At 56.6% G+C, this 19729-nt stretch overlaps 1 protein-coding gene across 1 annotated transcript in view; it reads left to right on the plus strand.

Moving 5' to 3' along the window:
- LOC147086717 (synaptonemal complex central element protein 1) overlaps positions 1-19729 on the plus strand; it is a 59126-nt gene that overhangs the window by 12446 nt on the left and 26951 nt on the right. The window contains exon 5 of the mRNA XM_085978869.1: positions 5594-5641. Coding sequence (XP_085834995.1) covers positions 5594-5641 — 48 coding nt within the window. The remainder of the gene's footprint in view (positions 1-5593; positions 5642-19729) is intronic.

Consider the following 19729-nt stretch of genomic DNA (forward strand, 5'->3'; position numbering starts at 1 on the left):
TGCCCGCCAGTACCGTGCCCAAATGGCTAGTTTTTTTAAAGTGAGTGTCAACAGGCTATTTGCACTGTGGAGTGCATCACCGTGAAGCCAAATCGGTTTTCACTTAGACAGCCACACATGTGCGCTTTGGCAGCAGTCACCAGAGATCAGGAATGGGAACCCTGGCCGGTTCTTTAATCTCCACCCTAATACAGAGGCACTGAGAGCAACCAATTGTACCGGGCCAGCTCCTGCCCCGATCGAGATCACTGCAGCCTTTACCATTGGGGCAGATTGTTTGAGCTTTTCAATCGACCCCGGAACGGCCAGTTGTGATTACTGTACTAACCAATGCACTGTTTCTTTTATCTTTGAAACCTTCTAACTCGCACCAAGTCCCTTTCACACATCACCCCCCTGTGCTCGCTGACCTACACTGGCTCACGGTTAAGCAAGGCCTCAATTTGAAAGTTCACATCCTTGTTTTCAAATCCCTCCGTGGCCTCCTCGTCCCCCCCCTCCCTATCTCTGTAACCTCCTCCACCCTACAACCCTCCGTATCTCTGTAACCTCCTCCAGCCCCTACAACCCTCCCTATCTCTGTAACCTCCTCCAGCCCCTACAACCCTCCCTATCTCTGTAACCTCCTCCAGCCCCTACAACCCTCCCTTTCTCTGTAACCTCCTCCAGCCTCGACAACCCTCCCTATCTCTGTAACCTCCTCCAGCCCCTACAACCCTCCCTATCTCTGTAACCTCCTCCAGCCCCTACAACCCTCCCTATCCCTGTAACCTCCTCCAGCCCCTACAACCCTCCCTATCTCTGTAACCTCCTCCAGCCCCTACAACCCTCCCTATCTCTGAAACCTCCTCCAGCCCCTACACCCCTCCCTATCTCTGTAACATCCTCCAGCCCCCTACAACCCTCCTATCTCTGTAACCTCCTCCACCCCCTACAACCCTCCCTATCTCTGTAACCCCCTCCAGCCCTACAACCCTCCCTATCTCTGTAACCTCCTCCAGCCCCTACAACCCTCCCTATCTCTGTAACCTCCTCCAGCCTTACAACCCTCCCTATCTCTGTAACCTCCTCCAGCCCCTACACCCCTCCCTATCTCTGTAACCTCCTCCAGCCCCTACAACCCTCCCTATCTCTGTAACCTCCTCCAGCCCCTACACCCCTCCCTATCTCTGTAACCTCCTCCAGCCCCCTACAACCCTCCCTATCTCTGTAACCTCCTCCAGCCCCTGCAACCCTCCCTATCTCTGTAACCTCCTCCAGCCCTACAACCCGCCCTATCTCTGTAACCTCCTCCAGCCCCTACACCCCTCCCTATCTCTGTAACCTCCTCCAGCCTTACAACCCTCCCTACCTCTGTAACCTCCTCCAGTCCCTACACCCCTCCCTATCTCTGTAACCTCCTCCAGTCCCTACAACCCTCCCTATCTCTGTCACCTCCTCCAGCCTTACAACCCTCCCTATCTCTGTAACCTCCTCCAGCCCCTACAACCCTCCCTATCTCTGTAACCTCCTCCAGCCCTACAACCCTCCCTATCTCTACAACCTCCTCCAGCCCCTACACCCCTCCCTATCTCTGTAACCTCCTCCAGCCTCTACAACCCTCCCTATCTCTATAACCTCCTCCAGCCCCTACACCCCTCCCTATCTCTGTAACCTCCTCCAGCCTCTACAACCCTTCCTATCTCTGTAACCTCCTCCAGCCTTACACCCCTCCCTATCTCTGTAACCTCCTCCAGCCTCTACAACCCTCCCTATCTCTATAACCTCCTCCAGCCCCTACACCCCTCCCTATCTCTGTAACCTCCTCCAGCCTCTACAACCCTTCCTATCTCTGTAACCTCCTCCAGCCTTACAACGCTCCCTATCTCTGTAACCTCCTCCAGCCCCCCCATCTCTGTAACCTCCTCCAGCCCCGACAACCCTCCCTATCTCTGTAACCTCCTCCAGCCCCCTACAACCCTCCCTATCTCTGTAACCTCCTCCAGCCCTACAACCCGCCCTATCTCTATAACCTCCTCCAGCCCCTACACCCCTCCCTATCTCTGTAACCTCCTCCAGCCCCTACAACCCTCCCTATCTCTATAACCTCCTCCAGCCCCTACACCCCTCCCTATCTCTGTAACCTCCTCCAGCCCCTACAACCATCCCTATCTCTGTAACCTCCTCCAGCCCCTACAACCCTCCCTATCTCTGTAACCTCCTCCAGCCCTACAACCCTCCCTATCTCTGTAACCTCCTCCAGCCCCCTACAACCCTCCCTATCTCTGTAACCTCCTCCAGCCCCTGCAACCCTCCCTATCTCTGTAACCTCCTCCAGCCCTACAACCCTCCCTATCTCTGTAACCTCCTCCAGCCCCTACACCCCTCCCTATCTCTGTAACCTCCTCCAGCCCCTACAACCCTCCCTATCTCTGTAACCTCCTCCAGCCTTACAACCCTCCCTATCTCTGTAACCTCCTCCAGCCCCTACAACCCTCCCTATCTCTGTAACCTCCTCCAGCCTTACAACCCTCCCTATCTCTGTAACCTCCTCCAGCCCCCTACAACCCTCCCTATCTCTGTAACCTCCTCCAGCCCCCTACAACCCTCCCTATCTCTGTAACCTCCTCCAGCCCTACAACCCTCCCTATCTCTGTAACCTCCTCCAGCCCCTACAACCCTCCCTATCTCTGTAACCTCCTCCAGCCCCTACAACCATCCCGATCTCTGTAACCTCCTCCAGCCCCTACAACCCTCCCTATCTCTGTAACCTCCTCCAGCCCTACAAACCTCCCTATCTCTGTAACCTCCTCCAGCCCCCTACAACCCTCCCTATCTCTGTAACCTCCTCCAGCCCTACAACCCTCCCTATCTCTGTAACCTCCTCCAGCCCCTACAACCCTCCCTATCTCTGTAACCTCCTCCAGCCCCTACAACCCTCCCTATCTCTGTAACCTCCTCCAGCCCCTACAACCCTCCCTATCTCTGTAACCTCCTCCAGCCCCTACACCCCTCCCTATCTCTGTAACCTCCTCCAGCCTTACAACCCTCCCTATCTCTGTAACTTCCTCCAGCCCCTACAACCCTCCCTATCTCTGTAACCTCCTCCAGCCCCTACACCCCTCCCTATCTCTGTAACCTCCTCCAGCCTTACAACCCTCCCTATCTCTGTAACCTCCTCCAGCCCCTACAACCCTCCCTATCTCTGTAACCTCCTCCAGCCCTACAACCCTCCCTATCTCTATAACCTCCTCCAGCCCCTACAACCCTCCCTATCTCTGTAACCTCCTCCAGCCCCTACAACCCTCCCTATCTCTGTAACCTCCTCCAGTCCTACAACCCTCCCTATCTCTATAACATCCTCCAGCCCCTACAACCCTCCCTATCTCTGTAACCTCCTCCAGTCCCTACAACCCTCCCTATCTCTGTAACCTCCTCCAGCCCCTACAACCCTCCCTATCTCTGTAATCTCCTCCAGCCCCCTACAACCCTCCCTATCTCTGTAATCTCCTCCAGCCCCCTACAACCCTCCCTATCTCTGTAATCTCCTCCAGCCCCCTACAACCCTCCCTATCTCTGTAACCTCCTCCAGCCCCTACAACCCTCCCTATCTCTGTAACCTGCTCCAGCCCCTACAACCTTCCCTATCTCTGTAACCTACTCCAGCCCCTACAACCTTCCCTATCTCTGTAACCTCCTCCACCCGCTACAACCCTCCCTATCTCTGTAACCTCCTCCAGCCCCTACACCCCTCCCTATCTCTGTAACCTCCTCCAGCCCTACAACCCTCCCTATCTCTGTAACCTACTCCAGCCCCTACAACCCTCCCTATCTCTGTAACCTCCTCCAGCCCCTACAACCCTCCCTATCTCTGTAACCTCCTCCAGCCCCTACAACCCTCCCTATCTCTGTAACCTCCTCCAGCCCCTACAACCCTCCCTATCTCTGTAACCTCCTCCAGCCCCTACAACCCTCCCTATCTCTGTAACCTCCTCCAGCCCCTACAACCCTCCCTATCTCTGTAACCTCCTCCAGCCCTACAACCCTCCCTATCTCTGTAACCTCCTCCAGCCCCAACAACCCTCCCTATCTCTGTAACCTCCTCCAGCCTCTACAACCCTCCCTATCTCTGTAACCTCCTCCAGCCCCTACAACCCTCCCTATCTATGTAACCTCCTCCAGCCCCTACAACCCTCCCTATCTCTGTAACGCATCACCCCCCCCCCCCCCCCCTACCCCCTCCCTCCCTGTAACCTCCTCCACCCCCAACCCCTCCTATCCCCAGACCTCTCAGCTACACCCCTCCCTATCTCTGTAACCTCCTCCAGCCCTACAACCCTCCCTATCCCTGTAACCTCCTCCAGCCCCTACAACCCTCCCTATCTCTGTAACCTCCTCCAGCCCCTACAACCCTCCCTATCTCTGTAACCTCCTCCAGCCCCTACAACCCTCCCTATCTCTGTAACCTCCTCCAGCCCCTACAACCCTCCCTAACTCTGTAACCTCCTCCAGCCCCTACAACCCTCCCTATCTCTGTAACCTCCTCCAGCCCCTACAACCATCCCTAACTCTGTAACCTCCTCCAGCCCCTACAACCCTCCCTATCTCTGTAACCTCCTCCAGCCCCTACAACCATCCCTATCTCTGTAACCTCCTCCAGCCCCTTCAACCCTCCCTATCTCTGTAACCTCCTCCAGCCCTACAACCCTCCCTATCTCTGTAACCTCCTCCAGCCCCTACAACCCTCCCTATCTCTGTAACCTCCTCCAGCCCCTACAACCCTCCCTATCTCTGTAACCTCCTCCAGCCCCTACAACCCTCCCTATCTCTGTAACCTCCTCCAGCCCCTACAACCCTCCCTATCTCTGTAACCTCCTCCAGCCCCAACAACCATCCCTATCTCTGTAACCTCCTCCAGCCCCTACAACCCTCCCTATCTCTGTAACCTCCTCCAGCCCCTACAACCCTCCCTATCTCTGTAACCTCCTCCAGCCCCTACAACCCTCCCTATCTCTGTAGCCTCCTCCAGCCCCTACAACCCTCCCTATCTCTGTAACCTCCTCCAGCCCCTACAACCCTCCCTATCTCTGTAACCTCCTCCAGCCCCTACAACCCTCCCTATCTCTGTAACCTCCTCCAGCCCCTTCAACCCTCCCTACCTCTGTAACCTCCTCCAGCCCTACAACCCTCCCTATCTCTGTAACCTCCTCCAGCCCCTACACCCCTCCCTATCTCTGTAACCTCCTCCAGCCCTACAACCCTCCGAGATCTCTGCGCTCCTCCAATTCTGGCCTCTCGCGCATCCCCTCGATTTCCATTGCTCCGCCATTGGCGGCCGTGCCTTCAGCCGCCTGGGCCCCGAGCTCTGGAATTCCCTCCCTAAACCTCTCCGCCTCTCTCTCTCCTCCTTTAAGACGCTCCTTAAAACCAACCTCTATGACCCAGCTTTTGGTTGCCTGTCCCTGATATCTCCTGATGTGGCTCGGTGTCAAATTATGATTGATAATCGCTCCTGTGACGCACCTTGGGACGTTTTACTACGTTAACGGTGCGAGACAAATACAAGTTGTTGTTGTTACTGTTGTATGACAATACCATTTCCGCTTGTCATTAGTAAATCACGAGGTCTTTCGCCTGGAAGGAAACTGCAATAAAAAGGAAGGTAAGAGCGAATTGGCTGAGAATTGGTCAGTGTGTTAGCGCGCGGAGAACGTGCATTTTATTGGCTTTGCTCAGTGCAGCGTGTATCCGTCACCCGCTAGCTGCAGCAATGCATGGCAGCTATGACTGCTGCTGCTAATGTTGCCTGGAATGACCTGGAGATGTCGCAGTTCAGGGCCCCAGGCAGTGAAGTGTGTGACCTGGAGCCGGGCCGCAGTTAGTGCGGCTCTGTCACAGACTCTGGTGAAGCGGAGTCACTGGACACACTGTTCCTCAGTGAACTGGAGGTTGACAGGAATCTTGTCAATTCATGTGGAAATGACTTATGAAATGATACTGGGCGGCCTGCGGGTGGTGCAGTCCAGGGAGAGTATAAATACTCGGGCATGGGCCCAGCTTGCTCAGGACATTCTTTAACAGGAACTGGTGAAGAACACAACTCGACCTCCATGTTGTAAAACAGTAGATTAAAGCTTTGTTTAACGCTTAGACGGAGTGCCTAGTAGTTTTCTTACGTCAACTGCACTTCATGCGCTTTGGGACATCCTGAGGTGGTACAAGACTCTGTAGAAATGCGAGTCTCTTTTTCTTTTAACAGTTTTTTCCAGTCATGACATACAGCGCGCATCACTATTCTTTCACTAACCAACATTCAACTGGTAGTGGCACTCGGAAAGAAGGAACTTTATATCTCACCTTATCACATATCAGGGCACCACGCAGCTAATGAATTGCTTTTGAAGTGTGATCATTGTTGTTTGGTTGACGAACACAGCTGCCAATTCACACGCAGCAACTTCCTCAAACAGCAAATAAACAAATGATCGGACATCAGAAATAGGAGCAGGAGTCGGCCATTCGGCCCCTCGAGCCTGCTCCGCCATTCAGTGAGATCGTGGCTGACCATCTACCTCATCTCCACTTTCCTGCAATATCCCCAAAACCCTTAATATTAAAAAATCTCTCGATCTCAGCCTTGAATCTACTCAACGACTGAGCCTCCACAGCCCTCTGGGGCAGAGAATTCCAAAGATTCACCGCCCTCTGAGTGAAGAAATTCCTCCTCATCTCAGTCCTCAATGGCCGACCCCTTATCCTGAGACTGTGACCCCTGGTTCGAGACTCTCCAGCCAGGGGGGAAACAGCCTCTCAGCATCGACCCTGTCAATCCCCCTCAGAATCTGGTATGTTTCAATGAGATCACCTCTCATTCTTCTAAACTCCAGAGAGCATCGGCCCAATCTACTCAATCTCTCCTCATAGGACAATCCCCCCATCCCAGGAACCAGTCTGGTGAACCTTCGTTGCACTCCCTCTGTGGCAAGTATATCCTTCCTTAGGTAAGGAGACCAAAACTGTCCACAATACTCCAGGTGTGGTCTCACCAGGGCCCTATATAATTGCAGTAAGACGTCTTTACTCTTATACTCAAATCCTCTTGTAATAAAGGCCAACGTACCATTTGCTTTCCGAATCGCTTGCTGTACCTGCATGTTAACTTTCAGTGATTCGTGTACAAGGACACCCAGGTCCCTCTGAACACCAACATTTCCCAATCTCTCACCATTTAATAAATACTCTGCTTTTCTATTTTTCCTACCAAAGTGGATAACTTCACATTTCTCCGCATTATATTCCATTTGCCATGTTCTTGCCCACTCACTTAGCCTGTCTATATCCCCTTGAAGCCTCCTTGCATCCTCCTCACAACTTACATTCCCACCCAGCTTTGTATCATCAGCAAACTTGGATAGATTACATTTGGTCCCCTCATCCAAATCATTGCTGTAGATTGTGAACAGCTGAGGCCCAAGCACTGATCCTTGTGGTACCCCACTAGTTACAGCCTGCCAACCCGAAAATGACCCGTTTATTCCTACTCTCTGTTTTCTGTCCGTTAACCAATCCTCAATCCATGCTAGTATATTACCCCCAATCCCATGAGCCCTAATTTTGTTTAATAACCTGTTGTGTGGCACCTTATCGAATGCTTTCTGAAAATCCAAATACACCACATCCACTGGTTCCCCCTTATCTATTCTGCTAGTTACAACCTCAAAAAGCTCTTAACAGATTTGTCAAACACGATTTCCCTTTCATAAATCCGTGTTGACTCTGCCCAATGCTATTATTTTCTAAGTGCCCTGTTACCACATCCTTAATAATCGACTCTAGCATTTCCTCTACTACTAATGTCAGGCTAACTGGCCTGTCGTTCCCCGTTTTCTCTCTCCCTCCTTTCTTAAATAGCGGGGTTACATTTGCCACCTTCCAATCTACAGGAACCGTTCTAGAATCTATGGAATTTTGGAAAATGACAACCAATGCATCCACTATCTCTATAGTCACCTCTTTCAAAACCCTAGGATGTGGGCCATCAGGTCCAGGGGATTTATCGGCTTTCAGGCCCATTCATTTCTCCAGTACTATTTATTTACTAATACTAACTTATTTCAGTTCCTCATTCTCACTCGAGCCTTGGTTCGCCACTATTTCCGGGAAGTTTTTTATGTCTTCTTCCGTGAAGACAGACACAAAGTATTTGTTTAATTTCTCTGCCATTTCCTTATTCCCCATTATAATTTCTCCTGTCTCAGCCTGTAAGGGAACCACATTTACTTTCGCTAATCTTTTCCTATTTATACATACCTATAGAAGCTTTTACAGTCTGTTTTTATGTCTCTCGCTAGTTTACTCTCCTATTCTATTTTCCCTTTCTTTATCAATTTCTTGGTCCCCCTTTGCTGAATTCTAAAATCCTCCAATCCTCAGGATTGCTACTCTTTTTGGCAACATTATAAGCCTCTTCCTTTGATCTAATACTATCTTTAACTTCTCGTTAGCCACGGTTGGACCACTTTTCCTGTGGGGTTTTTGTGCCTTAAAGGAATGTGTATTTGTTGTAAATTATGTATTAATTCTTTAAACGCTAGCCATTGCTTGTCTATACCTTTTAATGTAGTTTCCCAATCTACCTTAGCCAACTCGTCCCTCATACCCAAGTAGTTTGCTTTGTTTAGATTTAAGACCCTACCCTTGAAAAAGTACACTGCTGGTTTTAAAATGCTCTGGGGCGTCCTGAGATCATTAAAGGCGCTGTAGAAATGCAACTCTTTCTTTTCTTAACTGGGTGGATTTATATTGAGTTCGAGGGACACAAAACCTTAAAATGAGGCAAAGGAACGCAATTAGGAGGCTGCGTTATACCAGAACAGAAAGCACCTTACAGTCAATGAAGAACTTTTGTGAAATGCACTCACGGTTGTAACGTAGGAAACGCAGCAGCCAATTTGCGCACAGCAAGCTCCCACAAACAGCAATGTGATAAATGACCAAATCATCTGCTTGTAGTGATGTTGGTTGAGGGATAAATATTGGCCCCAGGACACCGGGGAGAGCTCCCCCCTGCTCTTCTTCCAATAGTGGCCATGGGATCTTTTACATCCACCCGAGGGCAGACGGGGCCTCGGTTTAACGTCTCATCTGAAAGACGGCACCTCCGACAGTGCGGCGCTCCCTCAGTACTGCCCCTCCAACAGTGCAGTGCTCCCTCAGTACCGCCCCTCCGACAGTGCGGCGCTCCCTCAGTACCGCCCCTCCGACAGTGCGGCGCTCCCTCAGTACCGCCCCTCCGACAGTGCGGCGCTCCCTCAGTACCGCCCCTCCGACAGTGCGGCGCTCCCTCAGTACCGCCCCTCCGACAGTGCGGCACTCCCTCAGTACTGCCCCTCCGACAGTGCGGCGCTCCCTCAGTACCGCCCCGCCAACAGTGTGGCGCTCCCTCAGTACTGCTCCTCATACAGTTCGGCGCTCCCTCAGTACTGCACCTCCGACAGTGCGGCGCTCCCTCAGTACTGCACCTCCGACAGTGCGGCACTCCCTCAGCACTGCCCCTCCGACAGTGCAGCACTCCCTCAGCACTGCCCCTCCGACAGTGCGGCGCTCCCTCAGTACTGCACCTCCGACTGTGCGGCGCTCCCTCAGTACTGCACCTCCGACAGTGCGGCGCTCCCTCAGTACCGCCCCTCCGACAGTGCGGCGCTCCCTCAGTACCGCCCCTCCGACAGTGCGACGCTCCCTCAGTATTGCCCCTCCGACAGTGCGGCGGTCCCTCAGTACTGCCCCTCCGACAGTGCGGCACTCCCTCAGTACCGCCCCTCCGACAGTGCGGCGCTCCCTCAGTACTGCCCCTCCGACAGTGCGGCACTCCCTCAGTACCGCCCCTCCGACAGTGCGGCGCTCCCTCAGTACCGCCCCTCCGACAGTGCGACGCTCCCTCAGTACCGCCCCTCCGACAGTGCGACGCTCCCTCAGTATTGCCCCTCCGACAGTGCGGCGGTCCCTCAGTACTGCCCCTCCGACAGTGCGGCACTCCCTCAGTACCGCCCCTCCGACAGTGCGGCGCTCCCTCAGTACTGCCCCTCCGACAGTGCGGCTCTCCCTCAGTACCGCCCCTCCGACAGTGCGGCGCTCCCTCAGTACCCCACCTCCGACAGTGCGGCTCTCCCTCAGTACCGCCCCTCCGACAGTGCGGCGCTCCCTCAGTACCCCACCTCCGACAGTGCGGCTCTCCCTCAGTACCGCCCCTCCGACAGTGCGGCGCTCCCCCAGTACTGCCCCTCCGACAGTGCGGCGCTCCCTCAGTACCGCCCCTCCGACAGTGCGGCGCTCCCTCAGTACCGCCCCTCCGACAGTGCGGCGCTCCCTCAGTACCGCCCCTCCGACAGTGCGGCGCTCCCCCAGTACTGCCCCTCCGACAGTGCGGCGCTCCCTCAGTACCGCCCGTCCGACAGTGCGGCGCTCCCCCAGTACTGCCCCTCCGACAGTGCGGCGCTCCCTCAGTACCGCCCGTCCGACAGTGCGGTGCTCCCTCAGTACCGCCCCTCCGACAGTGCGGCGCTCCCCCAGTACCGCCCCTCCGACAGTGCGGCGCTCCCCCAGTACTAACCCTCCGACAGTGCGGCGCTCCCTCAGCACTGCACTGAATTGTCAGCCTAGATTTCTGTTCTCAAGTCCCTGGAGTGGGACTTGCACCCACAACCTTCTGACTCAGAGGGGAGAGTGCTACCCACTGAGCCACAGCTGACACTTCAGTGGGTGACCCCAGCTTCCATGTAGCAAATGAATGGGCCCTCTTAGGAGAGAACTATTGGCCCTAAGGCGGCGGCGGGGGTTCCCTATGGGGAGGTGCCTGCTGTCACTTGGCAATTGCCCGCAAACAATTTGATGAAAAGCACCAACTCGCCACGGCAGGTGGAAAATTGCAGGTGCAGACTCGTGTACCATCACTTCGTGTTGCAGCATTCCTGAGGTTCGTCCTTGGGCACCGGTTGGGAGTGTGGGCGTCCGCAAGAGCTTAGCAATACCGGTTTGGTTGGAATGTCACACGTAGCAGAGTATTGTGAAACCCGCCAGCTCACAAAGGGTTGTATGTTCGAGCGATGAACAAGGGGAACAAAAATGCATTGCCAAGAATTGTAACTTCCCTGATTACAGGCAAGGGAATATCACACAAGGTACAGACTTAGCGAACATAGCCTAGCGATCGAAAAAGGCAGACACAGGCAGACCAGGCTGCCAAGAGAAGACAGGATATGCTCTCACTGCAGTCAGGGAGTGGTGGAGACAGAGATGCACTTCCTCACAGCCTGCGGAAAATATCAGGGCATCAGGGAGAATTTCTACCAAAAATTCTCACAAATATGCCCTGATTTCAGAAATCTGAATGACAACCAAAAACTCCCATTCCTACTGGGAGAGGAGAGAAGCTGTGTAACACTGGCGGCACACTATGTTACAGCTTGCCATGAACAGAGGGACAAACAGTAAACTAAGAAAAGAATATATATAAACAATGCGAATGTATATTTATACACTCAGGGATATACCTGTTTATACACTGTATGAATAGAACTGCGTTTATGTGCTAAACCATAAATGTATTTTGATGCTTTGGCAACATAAGATGTAACTTATCATGCCAATAAAGCGATTTGAATTGTGAATTGTGAATTGTGTGGTGTAAGGCCTCCTCCGCCCCTCCCCGCCTCTGCCCCTCCTCCATCCTCCCCCTTTCCCTCCTCTGCCCCTCCGCCCCTCCCTGTCTCTGCCCCTCCTCCGCCCCTCCCCGCTTCTGCCCCTCCTCCGCCCCTCCCCGCCTCTGCCCCTCCTCCATCCTCCCCCCCTTCCCTCCTCCGCCCCTCCCCGCCTCTGCCCCTCCTCCGTCCTCCCCCCTTCCCGCCTGCGCCCCTCCCCGCCTCTGCCCCTCCTCCGTCCTCCCCCCCTTCCCACCCTGCGCCCCTCCCCGCCTCTGCCCCTCCTCCGTCCTCCCCCCTTCCCACCTGCGCCCCTCCCCGCCTCTGCCCCTCCTCCGTCCTCCCCCCTTCCCACCTGCGCCCCTCCCTGTCTCTCTGCCCCCTCCTCTGTCCTCCCCCCCTCTGCCCCTCTCCGTCCTCCCCCCCTTCCCTCCTCCACCCCTCCCCGCCTCTGCCCCTCCTCCGTCCTCCCCCCCTTCCCTCCTCCGCCCCTCCCCCGCCTCTGCCCCTCCTCCATCCTCCCCCCTTCCCTCCTCCGCTCCTCCCCGCCTCCTCCGCCCCCTCCCTGTTTCTGCCCCTCCTCCGCCCCTCCCCGCCTCTGCCCCTCCTCCCCCCTTCCCTCCTCCGCCCCTCCCTGTCTCTGCCCCTCCGCCGCCCCCCTCCCCGCCTCTGCCCCTCCTCCTCCATCCTCACCCTTCCCTCCCCGCCTCTGCCCCTCCTCCCCCTTTCCCTCCTCCGCCCCTCCCTGTCTCTGCCCGTCCTCCGCCCCTCCCCGCCTCTGCCCCTCCTCCATCCTCCCCCCTTCCCTCCTCCGCCCCTCCCCGCCTCTGCCCCTCCTCCCCCTTTCCCTCCTCCGCCCCTCCCCGCCTCTGCCCCTCCTCCATCCTCCCCCCTTCCCTCCTCCGCCCCTCCCTGTCTCTGCCCCTCCTCCTCCCCTCCCCGCCTCTGCCCCTCCTCCATCCTCCCCCTTCCGTCCCCGCCTCTGCCCCTCCTCCATCCTCCCCCCTTCCCTCCTCCGCCCCTCCCTGTCTCTGCCCCTCCTCCGTCCTCCGCCCCTCCCTGTCTCTGCCCCTCCTCCGTCCTCCCCCATTCCCTCCTCCGCCCCTCCCCGCCTCTGCCCCTCCTCCATCCTCCCCCTTCCCTCCCCGCCTCTGCCCCTCCTCCATCCTCCCCCCTTCCCTCCTCCGCCCCTCCCTGTCTCTGCCCCTCCTCCGTCCTCCCCCCTCTGCCCCTCCTCCATCCTCCCCCCTTCCCTCCTCTGCCCCTCCCCGCCTCTGCCCCTCCTCCGTCCTTCCCCCTTCCCTCCTCCACCCCTCCCGACCTCTGCCCCTCCTCCCCCCTCTGCTTCCCTTCCCCACTCCTCCGCCCCTCCTCCTCCGCCCCTCTGCTTCCCTTCCTCACTCCTCCGCCCGCCTCCACCGCCCTCCCCCTTTGGCCTCCCCTCCCCTGTCCTCCCCTTCCCCACCCTCCCCCCTCTGCCCTTCCCCGCCCTCCCCTCCCCCTCCACCCTCCCCGCTCAGCATTAGAAAAGCAGACTTTTCTTTCCCATTTTCAACCTTTGCAATGACCGGGCCGGCGCGACCAAAACTGGACTTTCCAAACCATACAAAGTGTCGCCCTAATGACAGTAATATTGGAAGTTCCCAGTAGGTGACCTCCTGGTTATAGAGTTGTGCATCAGGTAAGAGGATGGAAACACTACCTGTGTTTTACTATCTGGCAATGGTTGAGAGCCAGAGGGGACAGTGAAAAGAGTCCCGCAGCTCAGCAGTTCCAGCATGAGGCGGGACTCTGAAAACCCTTTGTGTGATATTTCCTTGCCTGTAATGAGGGAAGTTACAATTCTTGGCAATGCTTTTTTGTTCCCCTTGTTCATCGCTCGAACATACAACCCTTTGTGAGCTGGCGGGTTTCACAATACTCTGCTACGTGTGACATTCTTGCGGACGCCCACACTCCCAACCGGTGCCCAAGGACGAACCTCAGGAATGCTGCAACACGAAGCGATGGTACACGAGTCTGCACCTGCAATTTTCCACCTGCCGTGGCGAGTTGGTGCTTTTCATCAAATTGTCTGTGGGCAATTGCCAAGTGACAGCAGGCACCTCCCCATAGGGAACCCCCGCCGCCGCCTTAGGGCCAATAGTTCTCTCCTAAGAGGGCCCATTCATTTGCTACATGGAAGCTGGGGTCACCCACTGAAGTGTCAGCTGTGGCTCAGTGGGTAGCACTCTCCCCTCTGAGTCAGAAGGTTGTGGGTGCAAGTCCCACTCCAGGGACTTGAGAACAGAAATCTAGGCTGACAATTCAGTGCAGTGCTGAGGGAGCGCCGCACTGTCGGAGGGTTAGTACTGGGGGAGCGCCGCACTGTCGGAGGGGCGGTACTGAGGGAGCGCCGCACTGTCGGAGGGGCGGTACTGAGGGAGCGCCGCACTGTCGGAGGGTCGGTACTGAGGGAGCACCGCACCGTCGGAGGGGCGGTACTGAGGGAGAGCCGCACTGTCGGAGGGGCGGTACTGAGGGAGCGCCGCACTGTCGGAGGGGCGGTACTGAGGGAGCGCCGCACTGTCGGAGGGGCGGTACTGAGGGAGCGCCGCACTGTCGGAGGGGCGGTACTGAGGGAGCGCCGCACTGTCGGAGGGGCGGTACTGAGGGAGCGCCGCACTGTCGGAGGGGCGGTACTGAGGGAGCGCCGCACTGTCGGAGGGGCGGTACTGAGGGAGCGCCGCACTGTCGGAGGGGCGGTACTGAGGGAGAGCCGCACTGTCGGAGGGGCGGTACTGAGGGAGCGCCGCACTGTCGGAGGGGCGGTACTGAGGGAGCGCCTGTGGTAAACCACTGCTAACTCTGTACAGGTCCGGGCATGTCTCCGCCCCTGGCTCCACCCCTAAGCCCAGGTATAAAGGTGACTCACCACCCTTCCCCCGGGAGCTCTTAGGATGGATCCACTAGCAGAGGCATGCTCCAGTTCTTAGTCAATAAAAGCCTACTTCGTATAAGTTCAACTCGTAGTCTTTGGTGTTGTTGATAGTGCATCAATTTTATTGTCTAAATTTTCGACATGGAGCAAAGCTTGAAGCCGGAACGTTTAGACCTGGATCCTCAAGCAGCAGATGCAGCCAATAACTTTAAACACTGGCTGAGCTGTTTCGAAGCCTTCCTGGAGGCCTCCAGCACTACCGTCACTACAGATGATGCGAAACGGCTTGTCTTGAACTCACGGGTGAGCCACCGAGTCTACTCGATCATCCGAGACGCCACAACTTACGCGGCCGCCATCGCGACGCTAAAGGAACACTACGTGAGGCCTGTTAACGAGGTCTACGCCAGACACCTCCTGGCTACCCGAAAACAGCGCCCCGGGGAATCGGGCGCCGAATATTTACTGGCACTGAGAGTCCTCGGCCGGGCCTGTAATTGCAAAGCGGTGACGGCCAAGGAATGCACAGAAGACCTGATCCGAGACGCCTACGTAGCCGGCATCAGGTCCAACTATACTCGGCAGAGGCTGCTGGAACAGAGGGGGCTCGACCTGCAGAAGACGGTGGCCCTCGCTAACTCGTTAGACGTGGCCCTCCAGAACATGGACGCCTACCCCCCTGACCGGATGGCCACGTGGATGTCATGGGAGCAGCCATCTTGGGACCCGGTAAGGCCACAAGCCGCCAGCAGCCCAACTACAGCTGCAATGACCAGAGGCCAGAAATGCTACTTCTGCGGCCAGGCCAAGCACCCCAGACAGCAATGCCCAGCAAAGGACGCGACCTGCTCCAAATGCGGCAAGAAAGGCCACTACGCGAGAGTGTGCAGGGCGAAATCGACCCCCAATTCCAGCAGCGCCGCGTGTGAACCGTGCAGGCCGCCATTTTGGACCCCACCAACCACGTGTGAGCCGTGCGGGCCGCCATTTTGGGCACCACCAGCCGCGGGGGAGCCGCCATCTTGGACACCATTTCGGGACCAGGCCCCCGGCGCGGGCGAATTCTACAGCGACCCACCGACCTCGACGATGGCCTCCATCACCCTGGACCAATCTAGGCCCCATCAACTAGCCAGGTCCATGATGAACGTAAAGGTAAATGGCCATGCCACAAATTGCCTTTTCGACTGCGGAAGCACGGAGAGCTTCATCCACCCCGACACGGTGCGACGCTACTCCCTATCGGTTATGCCCACACGCCACCAGGTCTTCATGGCCTCAAAGTCCCATACGGCGGACGTCGGCGGCTACTGTGTAGCGACTCTGACAGTGAACGGCGTGGAGTACAGAGATTTTAAATTCCTCGTCCTGCCACAGCTCTGCGCCCCCGTACTGCTAGGATTAGACTTCCAGTGCCATCTGGAGAGCGTCACGATGGCATATGGCGGGCCCCTGCCCCCACTTACAGTCTGCAGCCGGCAGAATTTAAACACGGCGCCGCGCAAAGTATGCAGCCTGTCCACCCTGAAGGTCAAACTCCCCCCCGTTGTTCGCTAACCTCGCCAAAGACTGCAAGCCAATTGCTACTTAAAGCAGGCGGTACAGTGCCGGGGATAGGAGCTTTATTAAATCAGAAGTAGAAAGACTCCTGAGGGAAGGGATTATCGAGGGCAGCACCAGCCCATGGCGAGCCCAAGTGGTGGTAGTGAAGACCGGCGAAAAACAGCGCCTGGTTATTGATTACAGCCAGACGATCAATTGATACACGCAATTAGACGCATACCCACTTCCCCGCATATCTGACATGGTCAACCAGATAGCACAATACCGGGTATTCTCGACGATTGATCTGAAGTCGGCATACCACCAGCTCCCCATCAGGCCTGAGGACCGCCAGTACACGGCCTTCGAGGCCGACGGTCGCCTCTACCACTTCCTCCGAGTCCCCTTCGGCGTCACCAACGGGGTCTCGGTCTTCCAAAGGGAGATGGACCGGATGGTTGACCAGAACGCGCTGCAGGCCACCTTCCCCTATCTAGACAACGTCACCATCTGCGGCCATGACCGGCATGACCACGACGCCAACCGAGAAAAATTCCTCCGTACGGCCCAACGGCTGAATCTGACATACAACAGAGAAAAATGTATGTTCCGCACCACGCGCCTCGCTATTCTTAGCTGCGTGGTGGAAAACGGAGTCATCGGCCCCGACCCCGACCGAATGCGCCCCCTCCTGGAACTACCTCTCCCCCACTGCCTAAAAGCCCTGAAGAGATGCCTCGGGTTCTTCTCTTACTACGCCCAGTGGGTGCCCAACTATGCGGACAAAGCCCGGCCCCTCATCAAGTCAACCTCCTTCCCCCTGACGGCAGAGGCCCGTGCGGCCTTCACCCTCATAAAAGAGGACATTGCGAAGGCCACAATGCACGCAGTGGATGAGTCCATCCCTTTCCAAGTGGAGAGCGATGCATCCGACTTCGCCCTAGCCGCAACCCTTAACCAGGCGGGGAGACCCGTGGCCTTCTTTTCACGGACCCGCCAGGGCCCCGAAATTCGACACTCCTCAGTCGAGAAGGAGGCCCAGGCGATAGTGGAGGCTGTACAGCACTGGAGGCATGACCTGGCCGGTAAACGTTTCACCCTGCTCACTGACCAACGGTCAGTAGCATTTATGTTTAACAACAGACAAAGGGGGAAAATCAAAAATGATAAGCTATTGCGGTGGAGGATCGAGTTATCCACCTACAACTACGATATCTTATACCGGCCCGGGAAACTTAATGAGCCCTCAGACGCCCTATCCCGTGGGACATGTGCCAACGCACAAGTCGATAGGCTACGGACCCTCCACAATGATCTCTGCCACCCGGGGGTCACCAGGTTCTTCCATTTTATTAAAGCTCGCAACCTGCCTTACTCCATCGAGGAGGTCAGGACCATGACCAGGAACTGCCAGGTCTGCGCCGAATGCAAACCGCATTTTTATAGGCCAGACAGGGCACACCTGATTAAAGCCACCCGCCCCTTCGAACGTCTCAGCGTCGATTTCAAGGGGCCCCTTCCCTCCTCTGACCGCAACACGTACTTCCTCAATATTATTGACGAGTACTCCCGTTTCCCCTTCGCCATCCCCTGCCCGGACATGACCAGCGCCACAGTCATCAGGTGCCTCAACGACCTGTTCGCCATATTTGGCTTCCCCAATTACATCCACAGCGACAGGGGCTCGCCATTCATGAGCGACGAGCTGCGCCAGTACCTGCTCGAGAAGGGCATAGCCACGAGCAGGACTACCAGCTACAACCCCCGGGGTAACGGACAGGTAGAGAGGGAGAACGCAACGGTGTGGAAGACCGCCATGCTCGCCCTAAAATCCAAGGGCCTCCCAATCTCCCGCTGGCAAGATGTCCTCCCCGATGCGCTCCACTCCATACGATCACTGCTCTGTACTGCCACAAACGCCACCCCTCACGAGAAGATGTTCGTCTTCCCCAGGAAATCCACCTCGGGGACATCACTACCGCCATGGCTGACGTCTCCGATGATGTGCCTCAATAATTCCGAGACTCGAAGTTAGCAGAACAAAAACAAGGCTTTTATTAACTTAGAAAGTAACACGTAAGAGAGAGAGATGTCTTCCTTCTGGAGACTGAGGCCAGACTGAAGCTAGCTTACAAACGGGGCCAGGTATGGGCGGAGCCCTACACACAGCACATTCCAGCACATTCCAGTATACAATACAGCACATTCCAGTACACAATACAATGAGGTCTGGGGGAAGGGAAATGACACTGAAACCGATCTCAGTCACAGGCAGTGGTGAATGGAATATTTCATCACATCCGGGACCCGTCCTGCTCAGGAAACACGTGAGGAGCCATAAGACGGACCCCCTGGTCGAAAAGGTTCACCTCCTCCACGCCAACCCACAGTACGCCTACGTGGCGTATCCTGACGGGCGGGAGGACACAGTCTCAATTCAAGACCTCGCACCCTCAGGTACCACCCGAAACACCATCGATCACCATCCACTACCTCCACCCACCACCACTACCCACAACGCACCACCGGGGTGTCTACCACGAACTGACGACATGCCGGTGCCATCCCTACCCCGAGAGGACGACACGCCAGTGCTCCGTCCCACGCGAGAAGCGGCCGCGGGCAAAGAACCGCCGCAACCGGCACCACGAAGATCATTACGGCAGACAAGACCCCCGGAGAGACTTTCGTATACGAACTTTTGAAACACTTCACCCCGCCGGACTCTTTTTTAAACGAGGGGTGAATGTGGTAAACCACTGCTAACTCTGTACATGTCTGTGTGGTAAACCACTGTTAACTCTGTACAGGTCCGGGCATGTCTCCGCTCCTGGCTCCACCCCTAAGCCCGGGTATAAAGGTGACTCACCACCCTTCCCCCGGGAGCTCTTAGGATGGATCCACTAGCAGAGGCATGATCCAGTTCTTAGTCAATAAAAGCCTACTTCGTATAAGTTCAACTCATAGTCTTTGGTGTTGTTGATAGTGCATCAGCACCGCACTGTCGGAGGGGCTGTACTGAGGGAGCGCCGCACGGTCGGAGGGGCAGTACTGAGAGAGCGCCGCACTGTCGGAGGGGCGGTACTGAGGGAGCGCCGCACTGTCGGAGGGGCGGTACTGAGGGAGCGCCGCACTGTCGGAGGGGCGGTACTGAGGGAGCGCCGCACTGTCGGAGGGGCTGTACTGAGGGAGCGCCGCACAGTCGGAGGGGCAGTACTGAGAGAGCGCCGCACTGTCGGAGGGGCGGTACTGAGGGAGCGCCGCACTGTCGGAGGGGCGGTACTGAGGGAGCGCCGCACTGTCGGAGGGGCGGTACTGAGGGAGCGCCGCACTGTCGGAGGGGCGGTACTGAGGGAGCGCCGCACTGTCGGAGGGGCGGTACTGAGGGAGCGCCGCACTGTCGGAGGGGCGGTACTGAGGGAGCGCTGCACTGTCGGAGGGGCAGTACTGAGGGAGCGCCGCACTGTCGGAGGGGCGGTACTGAGGGAGCGCCGCACTGTCGGAGGGGCGGTACTGAGGGAGCGCCGCACTGTCGGAGGGGCAGTACTGAGGGAGCGCCGCACTGTCGGAGGGGCGGTACTGACGGAGCGCC

This window comes from Somniosus microcephalus, unplaced genomic scaffold (assembly GCF_052327205.1).
Source record: "Somniosus microcephalus isolate GS21.2 unplaced genomic scaffold, FLI_Smic_1.0 unresolved_chr7, whole genome shotgun sequence".
Lineage (NCBI taxonomy): Eukaryota > Metazoa > Chordata > Chondrichthyes > Squaliformes > Somniosidae > Somniosus > Somniosus microcephalus.